This window comes from Gymnodraco acuticeps, unplaced genomic scaffold (genome assembly GCF_902827175.1).
Source record: "Gymnodraco acuticeps unplaced genomic scaffold, fGymAcu1.1, whole genome shotgun sequence".
Lineage (NCBI taxonomy): Eukaryota > Metazoa > Chordata > Actinopteri > Perciformes > Bathydraconidae > Gymnodraco > Gymnodraco acuticeps.
The window spans coordinates 689,932-701,633 of NW_022989947.1; the positions used below are offsets into that span (position 1 = coordinate 689,932).

At 40.3% G+C, this 11,702-nt stretch overlaps 2 protein-coding genes across 2 annotated transcripts; one reads left to right on the forward strand and one right to left on the reverse strand.

The window, feature by feature from the left end:
- Window positions 1-1,612: 1,612 nt before the first annotated feature.
- On the forward strand, window positions 1,613-6,395 carry LOC117542656 (protein FAM167A-like). The gene is made up of 2 exons (XM_034210463.1): window positions 1,613-2,024; window positions 4,901-6,395. The coding sequence occupies exons 1-2, from the start codon at window positions 1,842-1,844 to the stop codon at window positions 5,201-5,203; spliced, it is 486 nt and encodes a 161-aa protein (XP_034066354.1). The 5' UTR covers window positions 1,613-1,841; the 3' UTR covers window positions 5,204-6,395.
- Window position 6,396: 1 nt separating this feature from the next.
- Window positions 6,397-7,544, reverse strand: si:ch211-153f2.3. The gene is made up of 2 exons (XM_034210464.1): window positions 7,049-7,544; window positions 6,397-6,898 (listed from the first exon to the last, which is right to left on the reverse strand). Exons 1-2 carry the CDS (start codon window positions 7,271-7,273, stop codon window positions 6,776-6,778), a joined length of 348 nt encoding a protein of 115 aa, XP_034066355.1. The 5' UTR covers window positions 7,274-7,544; the 3' UTR covers window positions 6,397-6,775.
- Between the last annotated feature and the right edge of the window lie 4,158 nt (window positions 7,545-11,702).

Here is an 11,702-nt window from a genome sequence, read left to right on the forward strand (position 1 = left end):
GAAGTCCACTACAAGAATGAATGGTCCTTTTTTACTCTGCAAACATAATCTCTAATCCGAGAACCACTTGTTGATGTTTGCTTCCAAAATGTACCACAAGGGGCTGACATTGAACCATATACAGTTCAGAGTGGTACAAATCTCAGGAAAAATAGCTTTTTGAAACCCAGGATGCTGATGGTGCTATTCTTTCTTTTTTTGCTTATTATGAATATTATGATTATTGCTATTATTATGGTGAAAAATAACTAAATTCCTTACACTTAAGTACTGTACTTCAGTGGGCTACTTATGTAGGTCCATGTTATGCTCCCTCATACTGAACCACTTTTCAGGGTAAATATTGTACTTTTAATTTACTGCAGTTACTTGATACATCTAGTTACTTTGCAGAATTAGATGAATAATTCCAAAAATAAAATCAGCAAGTAGGATAAGATGATAGGGGGAAATTCATGAGCTCCCCAGGTGTATATAAAGTCATTCAAATTAGTCCAGCTGCAACAATAAAGTAATATGACGTACACTTAATGATGTACTGTATGGCTTGTCCATCAATCGGAAGGTTGTGGTTCGATCCCAGCCCTTGCAGGCAACATGTCGATGTATCCTTGGGCAAGATACTAACCCTGAGTTGCTCCTGATGGCATGGCCATGGTGGGTGAATGCTATCTTTCTCGAGCAAGTGGCACATTGCTCTGTATGAATCGGTGTGAATGGGTGAATCATGACTTGTAGAATGTGAAGCAGGTCGTAAAGACCTGATAAAGAGCTATATATACACAACAGCTATAAATAGAGAATGACATAGGGTGGTAAAAGTGTGATATTGTTTTCATTTGTACACATTCACCAAGCTAGTGGTGACGTCAGAGTGCACACAACCTACGTCCCTGCTCTTCAGTCTCTTCGAAAGCTGCATTAGGATCACGAGACAATCACACAAAAGACGTTTTGAGAGTGGTAACGTTTGTTTTCTGGATTAGGTCTAAAAGTGGAGTCACTGTGACACTCAAAATAGCTTTCAATGTGGCTATTTTGGTCGATACGACTGCAAGAAAAGGGGCCTGTTTGAGTGTGTGTGTGTGTGTGTGTGTGTGTGTGTGTGTGTGTGTGTGTGTGTGTGTGTGTGTGTGTGTGTGAATAGATAGTAGTGAGGTTGCTAGGGGCTGCAGGGTGAGAGTAAAATGGAACGAGAGGGGTTAGTTACACATGGTTGTTCACACTGTTCTTAGGACCCTGAGCCTGCAACGGGCCACTCACCAGTTCATGAGAGCCCTACTTACACTGAAGCCCTGCATGTGCATGTGTGTCAGTGTTCATGTGTGTGTATATGTGAGTGTGTCTGTGAGTGTGTAAAGTGATGTCCTCTGCATCCTATTCGAACGGACAGAAACAACAGACCCGAACCACTGCAATATATATTTTTTAAAGATACTCAACTCTTGTTGCCTAGGCCACTTCTGCCAGCCTCCTCTCCATCTTAAGGATCCTTGTGTTTGTGAGCCTGATAAACGACCCCCCCCCCCCCCCCTCCTTAACAAAAACTGTGGTAAACAACTCCTCCTAAGGCATCTGGACAATGCACTGACGTCAGACGTGCCTGGTCAACATTCACACTCGACACAGAGACAGGCAGAGAGCAGAGAGTGGGGGGGGGGAGACAGGAGTGTGGATGAAATAGGGAAAGAGGGTGAGTTTCTCATAAGTCGTCAGAACTGAGAAGGATCTCATAACAGAGGAGACAGAGGGATCAGACGAGGCTGTATCTGCACTACAGCTGAGAACACACAGCAGAGAAGAAACAAAGTTAGACATATTCAGGATATCACTAACCTGACATGATGGAAGTCGTCCTAACCAGACTGCGGGACTTCTCCTGCAAAACCTCCACCTTTGATGACAGTAAGGCTGCAGGACTGAGTGCGTGCAGGGATCCTCGCAGCAGGGCGGGATGCACAGCTGGAGAGGAAGCTGGAAAACTGGACATAGAGAGCGCACTGGCCTGGCTGCGAAGAGAACTGGTAAGAATAAAGCTGTGTTCTCATGATGATGATGATGATGATGATGATGATAATGATGAAGTCCATATCAATGTTTTTTTTGTGGAAATTATATTTTTCTAAGTATTTAATTCTGAGGTTTATTTTATATGTATTTCTTTTTTAAATTGATTGATTTATATGTTACATCTCCAGTGCCTTGGGAGCTCCAGAATTTAAGATGATAGGAGGCCTTTTTTAAATCATTTTAGTAAGTTGAATTGATGAACAATCAAATGCTACATTTGACCTCTATTGGGTTATTTCTCCTTGGGGATGTTGGAGGAAATAAGCTTAAGTAGTATAAAGAGCAACAATAGTCAAACAAACACAGGACTTTCACCTATAAAACACAAAGTATGGGTCCTGTGTGAAACCAAACCAATAGTCAAAATGTTTTGTTATTTTAAGTTTAGAAAATACTACGTTTCTACATTGACAAGTAATATACATTATATGAAGTATGTAAAAAAAACAATCCTAATTTAACTACAAATCACAATCTTTTTCTAGACCAAGTCGCTATAATGCATGAACTTACACCTTACAAAAAGCACTTTGAATTGCCTTGTGTTGAAAAGTGCTAAATAAATAAACCTGTCTTGCTTTGCCTTACGAATCATTGGCAAACAATTGGTTGTATCGTTTAGGTGTGAGGACCTTTTGTAAAGACTCCCTTAAAGTATTTTTGTTGGTAAAACTTTCACTCCAATCAGGATTTGAGGTATTTTTACATTGTGGCAGTGTTTTGGTTAAAGGATCTGAATATTTGAATTTGACAAGCTGTGAACTCCAGAGTTTCACTGTTGAATTGAACCTTTCAGCCAAAGGGAATTTGGCAATGACAATGTAAAAGCACTTTATTGGTCGTTAGGCTGAAGGTCAAGACCTTAGTCACCATAGTCACCACAACAAGATGACCCCCGGGAGCATCTTGCATTTTTTTTCTTTGTGGGAAGTTATTACCTTTTTGTTTCTGAGATGCATGTAGGTCATGTTGATACAATGTCAACCCCTTTCAAACCATTCTCTCTGGTCAAAGGGGTTGTGTGTGTGTGTGTGTGTGTGTGTGTGTGTGTGTGTGTGTGTGTGTGTGTGTGTGTGTGTGTGTGTGTGTGTGTGTGTGTGTGTGTGTGTGTGTGTGTGTGTGTGTGTGTGTGTGTGTGTGTGTGTGTGTGTGTGTTGTGTTTGCACCTCTGTCAGTAACTGTGCGGCTCATTGTCACAGTCTAATACATCTCTTGGCGTTTAGTGCATTCACCCAGACAGCTCGTCATGGTAACACAGAGGACACAGAGTTGGAGGAGGAGAAAAACCATGTGTAGTAAAATCAGAGTCCTCCTGCTTAGTTTAATAAGATCCTGCTGTGTAACAGCCTTGAATGAAACCAGCTAAAAGTCACATGATGTTGAATATGATGTTGCACTTGAATATCACATGACAGGGTTTACCATGTTGTCAGAGAAATGTAGATGTTTTGATGATTTTTTGAGCTCTTTTCTCCATGTTTCTCCAAAGTTCATTCTTTTCCTTAGAAACAGCAGTTAACAAAACAATCTCACTTCATGTTCCAAGGAGTAGCTGCTGTTGAGCTTTAATCTAGAATAAATATGAATCCTTATCACATCTATATATGTTCCAATGCTGGTTAGTCCATGGCTATCTAGTTTTATCAATCAAATTAATTTATTATCTAATCAATCATGCCTGGGATTTTTACTTGGTGAAATCTTGATAATCCAGAAAGTAGAGTCAAAGAAAGACTATTGATTTTTTCTTAAGACCCAAAAGGCACCAATTTACCATGTATTTTCCCTTGCACTAACCAATAGTAAACCTAGAAGGTTTTGGGACACACACACACACACACACACACACACACACACACACACACACACACACACACACACACACCATGTATACATCACTTCAGGGGACATTACATTGACTTACATGCATTTCCAGGAGACTTATCCTAACCTTAACCATAACCAACAGATGCCTAAACCTAACCAAGTCTTCACCCTACAATTAATGATTCCCCTCATGGGGACCTCCAATTTGTCCCCATAAGGGAAACTAGTCCCCACACATGACTATGTAAACAGATGTAGGTCCCCACAAGTCACAAGTATAATGCTAGACCACACACACACACACACACACACACACACACACACACACACACACACACACACACACACACACACACACACACACACACACACACACACACACACACACACACACACACACACACACACACACACACACACAGTGTCCAGTACAAATCTTCAAAAACGGGCTGGATCCACGTTTTTTTTCAAATGTTTCAAGTGTGGACAAAGGCGGTAAAACCAGCATCTTTCAGCCAGGGCTCACACTCAGTCTGGTGGAGTAATTAAAGAGAAAAGAAATGCAGAACGGCCCAGATTCCTCTCTCCTTAGGACAAAATTGGACTCTGAAGTTTGGGAACTCAGAATATCTTATTTTTCAATGCTGGCAATTAGACAGCCTCTTATAAAAAAGGGAAGAAAAAGAACGGCAGTAAGTTGCATTTGCATTTGAAAGAAGGCAACGCTCAAATGGTGTCACACTGAGCATGAACCTGCTTAGTGGTATTTGTATTATTGCTTTTAGGATGTCTATCACCATCTGGCAAAGGGACTATCGATGAAAACTAGCCTTTTGGCTAATTCGAGTACTTTTACTTTTTTTTAATATGTTGATTAATGTACACTGTCCCTTGTTTTAAATAAATCAATTAAATAATGGTGCAAGAAACGGAAATTTCAGATTTTCCAGCAATGAAAGTATTAGCAAAAAGGAGAACTGAACTTTTCCCTTTGTATTTGCAGATGGAGATGCGTTCCCAGGACCAAGCTCTGATCCGGCAGCTGATGGATCTTCACTCCGGCATCCAGGAGCTGAAGCAGGAGTTGTCAGAGGAGGAGCAAGAAAAAGAAACTGATGAGGAGGAAGCAGAGGAGGAAGAGGAAAGCAGCTACTGGGACTCTGAGAGTGAACAAGGAAGTGGCAGCGTCTACTCGTCCGGCTCAGGAGGGGTGGGCGTTGCCATTTCCTGTCTCAAGACACCTCCATCCCTTTACTCAAGGGTTTTATCAAAGAGGGTGTTCAACAGGAGGAGCTCTGTGCCTTGAAAATAATAAGAAATATAACTTTTAAAGTCTCAGTCAACAAAGACAAGGTGGAGCAAGATAAATACATTTGCTATATCCCACAATAAATTAGCTTTCTTCCATGTATTTTTTTTTTCTTCGAGAGAAGCAAAGGGTTTGACTGGAGTTGAGGGGGAAAAAGGAAAGGCCTGCTGTTCGTACAATTCAAACCCCTTAATTTAAAGCCATTTTAATGTCTTCTTTAGCTTACAATGTATCCTTTCTTAATTCATTCATTCACAACCATTTCAGACAGGTTGAATTTAAAATAACTGTTGGGTGTTTTTGGAAATACACTTATCTACTTTTGGCAAAGAGTTCAAGACAGGAAACCGAGGGAAGAGCTAGCTTGACTGCCAGCATGTTGACTTCATTTTTTGTAAAGATTCAAATAAATGTAATATATTGTTGTTTAGTGAGCAATAGGGGTGTTTAAGGTGGCTTTTGTTGACTTCAATAGAGCCATACTAGCTGTTTGCCCTCGTTTTCTTAGTCTTTATGCTAAGCTAACAATGGCTAAAACAAGAGCAGTCTCAATTTTGTCTTCAATTTTTTTTTTTTTAAATGTCTAAAAACATTTGAGTAAGTGTAGAAATGTGACAGAGGATATAATAAGTCCTGTATCAGACATTGACCTAAAGGCAATCATTCATGTATTTGTGTAGCATTGTGTGTGTGTCAGAAAAGCAACGTTTTCTTCACCCAAATGAATGTTAACAGCTGCTTGCGACACATCAAAGCTGGTTTTACCAAACACTGTTGAGATTGCGATTGTTGTATATTCGATATATCTTATGAATAAATTCTATAATATATGTATGTGCTGAAAGCTCACTGACCTTTAACGACTAACGCCATGAAGAATGGATTCAATGCAGCAGCCTGGAGTTCATGCTTCGTTATTGTTCACATGCAGTGATGAATCATTCTGAAGACAATGTGACACTATTCTTGAATACCTCTTTGAGAAAGTATTATAGGGATACTTTAGTTAGTAGTCAAAAGGAAACACACCTGTGAATCCATGTTTGAAATGTTGGTCAGATTGTTTGTGTATAGAATGTAATATTGAATAAGCTACTTATGTTGAGTGTGAGACATGGATTAACAAACCATCCTGAAACAGGTGCTGTACTACAGTATAGTATGCCATAAAAATAAATATATGAAATCACTCATGGTGCAAATTGTATTTATTGTCAAATCACAAAACATGTCAACATAGAATTTGGACAATGTGGTTTTCCATTTCAGTTTTCCATTCATACGGCCTTGTTCTATGACCTAACAAAACATGTACATACAGGTGTCTTTAGTACAACTCTGCATAAGTGCAAAATATCTATTCAAAAACAATGCCAGCATTACACAAAAGCGCTCATTTAACTCTCCTCTACCCAAATTACTTCACATGCAACAGTTGTCTAGTTTTACCATGACACATTTTACTACAATGAGCCAAGATAATTGATTCAATCTTTTCTGTTCAGTTGCATTAGGACTATAGGTTCCAAGAAGTCTTCCCCCAAAGAAAGGTCTCTTTACTCGGGCCGATTACTGCTGATCCTCCCCCTCTACTTCCACACCTCCAAAACTCTCCCTCCTCAGTCTTTGGATCTCTGTGTTGAGCCCCAGTAGTGTCTGAGCTAGCTGGAGGTCCTGTGAGCGCATCTCCAGCTGCATAACAATAATGAAAGAAATTAATCAGCATTTTTGAAAATGTAGGTTGGATTCGAAAGTGATATCCACCAACAGATAAAGGCATTACAACAGTGGCAAACTACAAAGGAAAACAGCATATAAGGTAAAATATTTTAGTCAACTCACCAGTTCAGACCTCAGCCAGGTTATCGCTCCATCTATCTGCGCCCTCCGCAGCTCTTCGTTGGCTTGGTAACTCCTGCCGATGCTTACGGGTCTGACAGTGGGTCCAGAGTCTTGAGAGTTTACTCTGGACTCTCCTGTTGCCCTGAAGGCATGAATCAGTTTGTTTTTGATGTTCTCCAGAACCATGGTGGACAAGGTATCCTCGCTGTGACTGTCTCGGTCCATGCTGGGAGGGTACAGTGTACGTGTGTGCCCTCTCACGTGTTGCCTCCCAGCACTTTCTTTGACAGGCACTTTCTCATAACACTCTGGGAATCTTCTTTACAATGGATCTCCACCTCTCTGAACAGGTCTTCCTCCTCTCTCTCTATGTGAGCTGCACTCCACGCGGCCAAAATCTGTGTGCTCCTGTTCAGCAGCTGCAATCATCCCTTTTGCCTGCCTGGTGTTGAACTGGCTTGTTTTGTCATTGTTACTATGGAGAAACTGCCCTCCGCCTGCATGCCCCTTCTCCCCCGCCTCCTTCTCTTCCTCCTCCTCCTTTTGGTAACCCTAATAAGAATGGTGGAAGATCTCGGACAAAGACTATTGTTGCCTCCAAAAAGGAACTGAAAAGACCCCCCCCCCCCATCCACCAGCACCACCACACCCTCCTCCTCTTTCCCCCCCTTTCTCAGTCAATCCCGCCCTCTTACAATTCTAGTGTGAGAAATCTGTTGCGAGTGAGCTCTCATTTGGAAAGTGTCCATGTGGAAACCTGTGCGTGTGTGTAAGACAAAATCCATCAAACACCCAGTGGACTTATTCAGTGCTTCACCCTAAATAAGACCTGCTTGTCAGCTTAGGAGACGGACAGGTTGGACGAGGAAGGAGACACAGCCTCAGTGTTAGCCGATTCAGAGGCACAAAGGCCATCCAACGGTGAAATATAACCAGGTCCTTTGTGCCCAAGTTAAGTCCATTCCCTGTGGGGTTAGTGGGATGGTTTTTGGCGGCTGTGAGCAGTTTTTTTTCTGACTTCTGTACAGAGATGAGACAGGTGTCTAGTGTCTTTTCCAGCCTGACTCATGGGCCTGGCTGTGAAGAGTGAGAGGGCAAATGTGCAGGAGACACCACTCTCAGTCAGTGTTTCCCAAGGTAATTATTTACCTTAGGAACGGGTGGCGCAGTGGTCTGTGCGTTTGATCATCAGATCAAGGGGGGCGTTGGGGAACTCCAGTTGAAAACCCGCTCCCGCCACACTGCGTCAGGCCGTTGTGTCCTTGGGCAAGACACTTCACCCGAATTTGTTCCTGTGGGTATTGTCCACAGTAGATGACCATTACATGTATGATCTGTATGTGTAATGTGTATTTGTAAAGCGCTTTGAGAGTCTTTGATAAAGCGCTATAATAAATATAAGGATTATTATTATTATTACTTTGAGGAAATATTTAGCTAGTTTTAAGTACTATGTCATTGGAAACGAAGTGTGTTTGTGAGAGAGATTTGAGACCTTGTCGTGTCCAACACCCCATTACAAAACGCTTAGTCCACACATTGACCATTAAATCATAATCCTATAAATGGCTTAGATTTGCAATTCTGTCATAGAGCCATCTGTAAAGACGGTTGGACGAGTGTGTTGGAGAGAGAGACAGAGTAGTGCACTCGTCAGAGCTCATAAGATGTGAGCTATGACTCCATTTGTGCAGAGATCTGTGGAGCGTGAGAAGAGGTTGAAGGGATTGGGCCGTAAGTCTTGAAGGTCAAGGAAGCAGGGCAATACATAACAGCAATGACAGGAACCAGTGGTGGGATGTAACTACTTTTTGCTCAAGTACATTGAAATACAAATTTGAGGTACTTTACGTCCATGTTATACTTAATAGCCAACCTTTACTGCACTTGATCTTAAAGGCTAATATTGTAGCCTACTTCCATCAATTGTTTGGCTGTTTAAGTCACTTTCTAGATTACATATTTTGTCATCACCTTGTCTAGCTAAATAAACAATACAAAAAACCTTTTTAATCAGCTAGAAAATGCACTAACAGTATGTGAAGGAGATAAAACTAGCACAAACTTTAACATTTACAGAAATACGTTTACTTTTTATAGATGTATAAGTAAATGTTGCTGGTTCTTTAAAGGGATAGTGGAAATCCGCGAATTTTGGGTTTAACTTATGTATTTGTATTAAAAATGAGCATAATAAACAATTTTTTTTAATTTCATGCGCCTAGTTTCATTTTATTTTCAATTTTACTGCGCCCTCTCAATGAAACGAAATACTTCGGGAATCGTCGGGAATCTTCGGGTGATGACGAGAGCATAGGAAGACGGGCACAAACAATGGCGGACATTCAATAGCATTTGCATGTGAATAGCCGACCTTTATTATGGTGAATAGATGTGTCAATACTTTATACCGAGTATATTGCCATAAATATGATGATTGATTATCAGTAAAAAAAATTATACGTGACACAACGACATTGGATTAACCTTGAGATGCATTTTTATTCCGTTGAACACAACTTTTGATCACAAATCAAAAAAGGTAAGACGTAATTATTGTAATATTTTTGGAACCGGATGTTGTTTACTTTCTCTTTTCTGGCTGATAGCTCCAGGAATTCGAGGTCTTACAGTGATGACATTACATGTGTGGAATCTGTGGAGTCTCAGCTTTAAATCGTATATCTTGTTTGTGCAGTTAAGATAGTAATAAGGGCATTTCTACCGTGTGCTGTGTGTAAAAAAGCGTTAGCATTAGTTAGCATTGTTTCGCTCAATGCTAATTCAAAGGCTTGGTATTACTCGTGTTTTTTCTAGCTAACAATTGTTCTTATTGTCAGTTAGCGGAGTTTCTTACCTTTAAAAGGGTATGAAACATTAATAGTTTCATAAATGTTAAGAAGCCCTGAGACATGTGAGAGAAAAAAAAACTGTGGGGACCTTCGGGCTTAACTGGTTAACAATGATTAATATTTGTAAAGGCTACAGGTGATCTTAAGATGCGTGAGCTATGCTTAGGGACCTACCAGTCAAGATTATTTGTGCGTAGGGGTGCATCATCTGGCGCCTGGTCCTGGTCATCCTCGCCATTGCCCATGCCGTGAACCATCACCTCGGGCTCGGGCTCGAACAAATAAGGACGTAATGGTCCATCGTCTGGCTCAATATTGTCACCATCGTCGCTTACTGAACCGGATTCAGATTCAGTTCCTAAAACGACATTTTCGTAGGAAAGCCGAGAGGATGTTTCTGACTCGCTATCATCACTGGATACCTCGTACAATCCTTCTTCTTTGTCTGGTATATTTGCCCTTCCACGTTCATTCTGCATAGACGCCATGGTTTGTTATCTTATCGTCTTCCTAAGTTTTCGTCACTTCCGGTTTGGCTGAGTCGAACATTTCGTTTCTAAAAAACTTCGGGGAAGCTGCAATAAAGTGCTTCTAACATGCGTAAGGCAATTATTATATATTTTTAATCAGGTGTGATTGTTTTGGTACGTAATTATGCTTGTATATAAGTTAAAACGAAACTATTTGAGGTTCCATTTCCACTATCCCTTTAAGTAGGTTTTTGAATTCAAGACTTTCACCTAGTGGAGTATTTTCACATTGAGTTATAAGTACCTTTACTTAAATTAATACTCACACACAAGCACAGACTGAGCCTCAGGTGGTGGGATAGAGCGGTCTTTCCTTTAACACTGTACAACAGTCCGATGCAATGTATTTTTCGTGTTCACTTTTTAGTGAGTGTAAACTGCAGAGATGCGGTTAGGGACCTGGACACTGGGGGCTTCAGGTTTGAAAAATAAGCCACAAAAGTGCCCTCTTGGATTCTCCTCTGAGGTTGTTCATTTTGCCATAACATTTCCCAACCTTTACATGTATGAAATGTGACTGTAATTTTAAGAACATGCTTTTTAATGTTTTGGCTTGTATGTAACATGTTGCAAGTTAAACAATGTTCAGGATGAATCACGGGTTATTGGTGTTTGTTGTTTTCAATTTTGTCAAGTCCTATCATCAAACTTATCCGATTAATTCAAGTGAAATGCATGTGAGACAAGTCTAAATAAACTAGTAGAAATGTTTTTCCCTTGGGCGTTATGGTTTCCATGAAAACACTTAGGGCCACTTAAACATTGTCTTGGCTGTGCCTTGCCTCGATACATTTTTTAAAACAAATGTGTTAATGGATTCAGCAAATATTATATTTTCAGACTCGCCTAGAGGATAACTTGGTATATTTTCAGCTAAGAACAAACACGTACATTTAATGTGAGAACGTATGTTGGAATTATAGATGAAAAATAGATTTTAGCAATGGACTCAGGAAGGGTTCAGTCCCACTGTTTACATTTTTGTAACTAAATGACAAGTCACTCTTTAAGTAATGATATTGGGGAAGCATTATTGGATTATTTTTCTTTTATATTAATAAATCTAATTAAATGTGATGTCACTACCTTAAATGACATTCCTTTATAGTTGTATTTTCATATTAATTAGTATGTTACACATCATATAAGCTTCCTGATGGTGTGTAACCTTTCAGCCAACTTTGCTGTCACCTGGTGGCACATTTAGCTACTTACAGTCTCAAAAAACAGTAAATCATTTTACATTTATGCAACTTGTACTGCCATTTCTGC

Coding starts and splice junctions, on each gene's coding strand:
- LOC117542656 (XM_034210463.1), top strand. CDS start 1,842: ATGATGGAAGTCGTCCTAACCAGACTGCGGGACTTCTCCTGCAAAACC. Junction 2,025..4,900: donor CCTGGCTGCGAAGAGAACTG/GTAAGAATAAAG, acceptor TTGTATTTGCAG/ATGGAGATGCGTTCCCAGGA.
- si:ch211-153f2.3 (XM_034210464.1), bottom strand. CDS start 7,273: ATGGACCGAGACAGTCACAGCGAGGATACCTTGTCCACCATGGTTCTG. Junction 6,899..7,048: donor CCTGGCTGAGGTCTGAACTG/GTGAGTTGACTA, acceptor ATTGTTATGCAG/CTGGAGATGCGCTCACAGGA.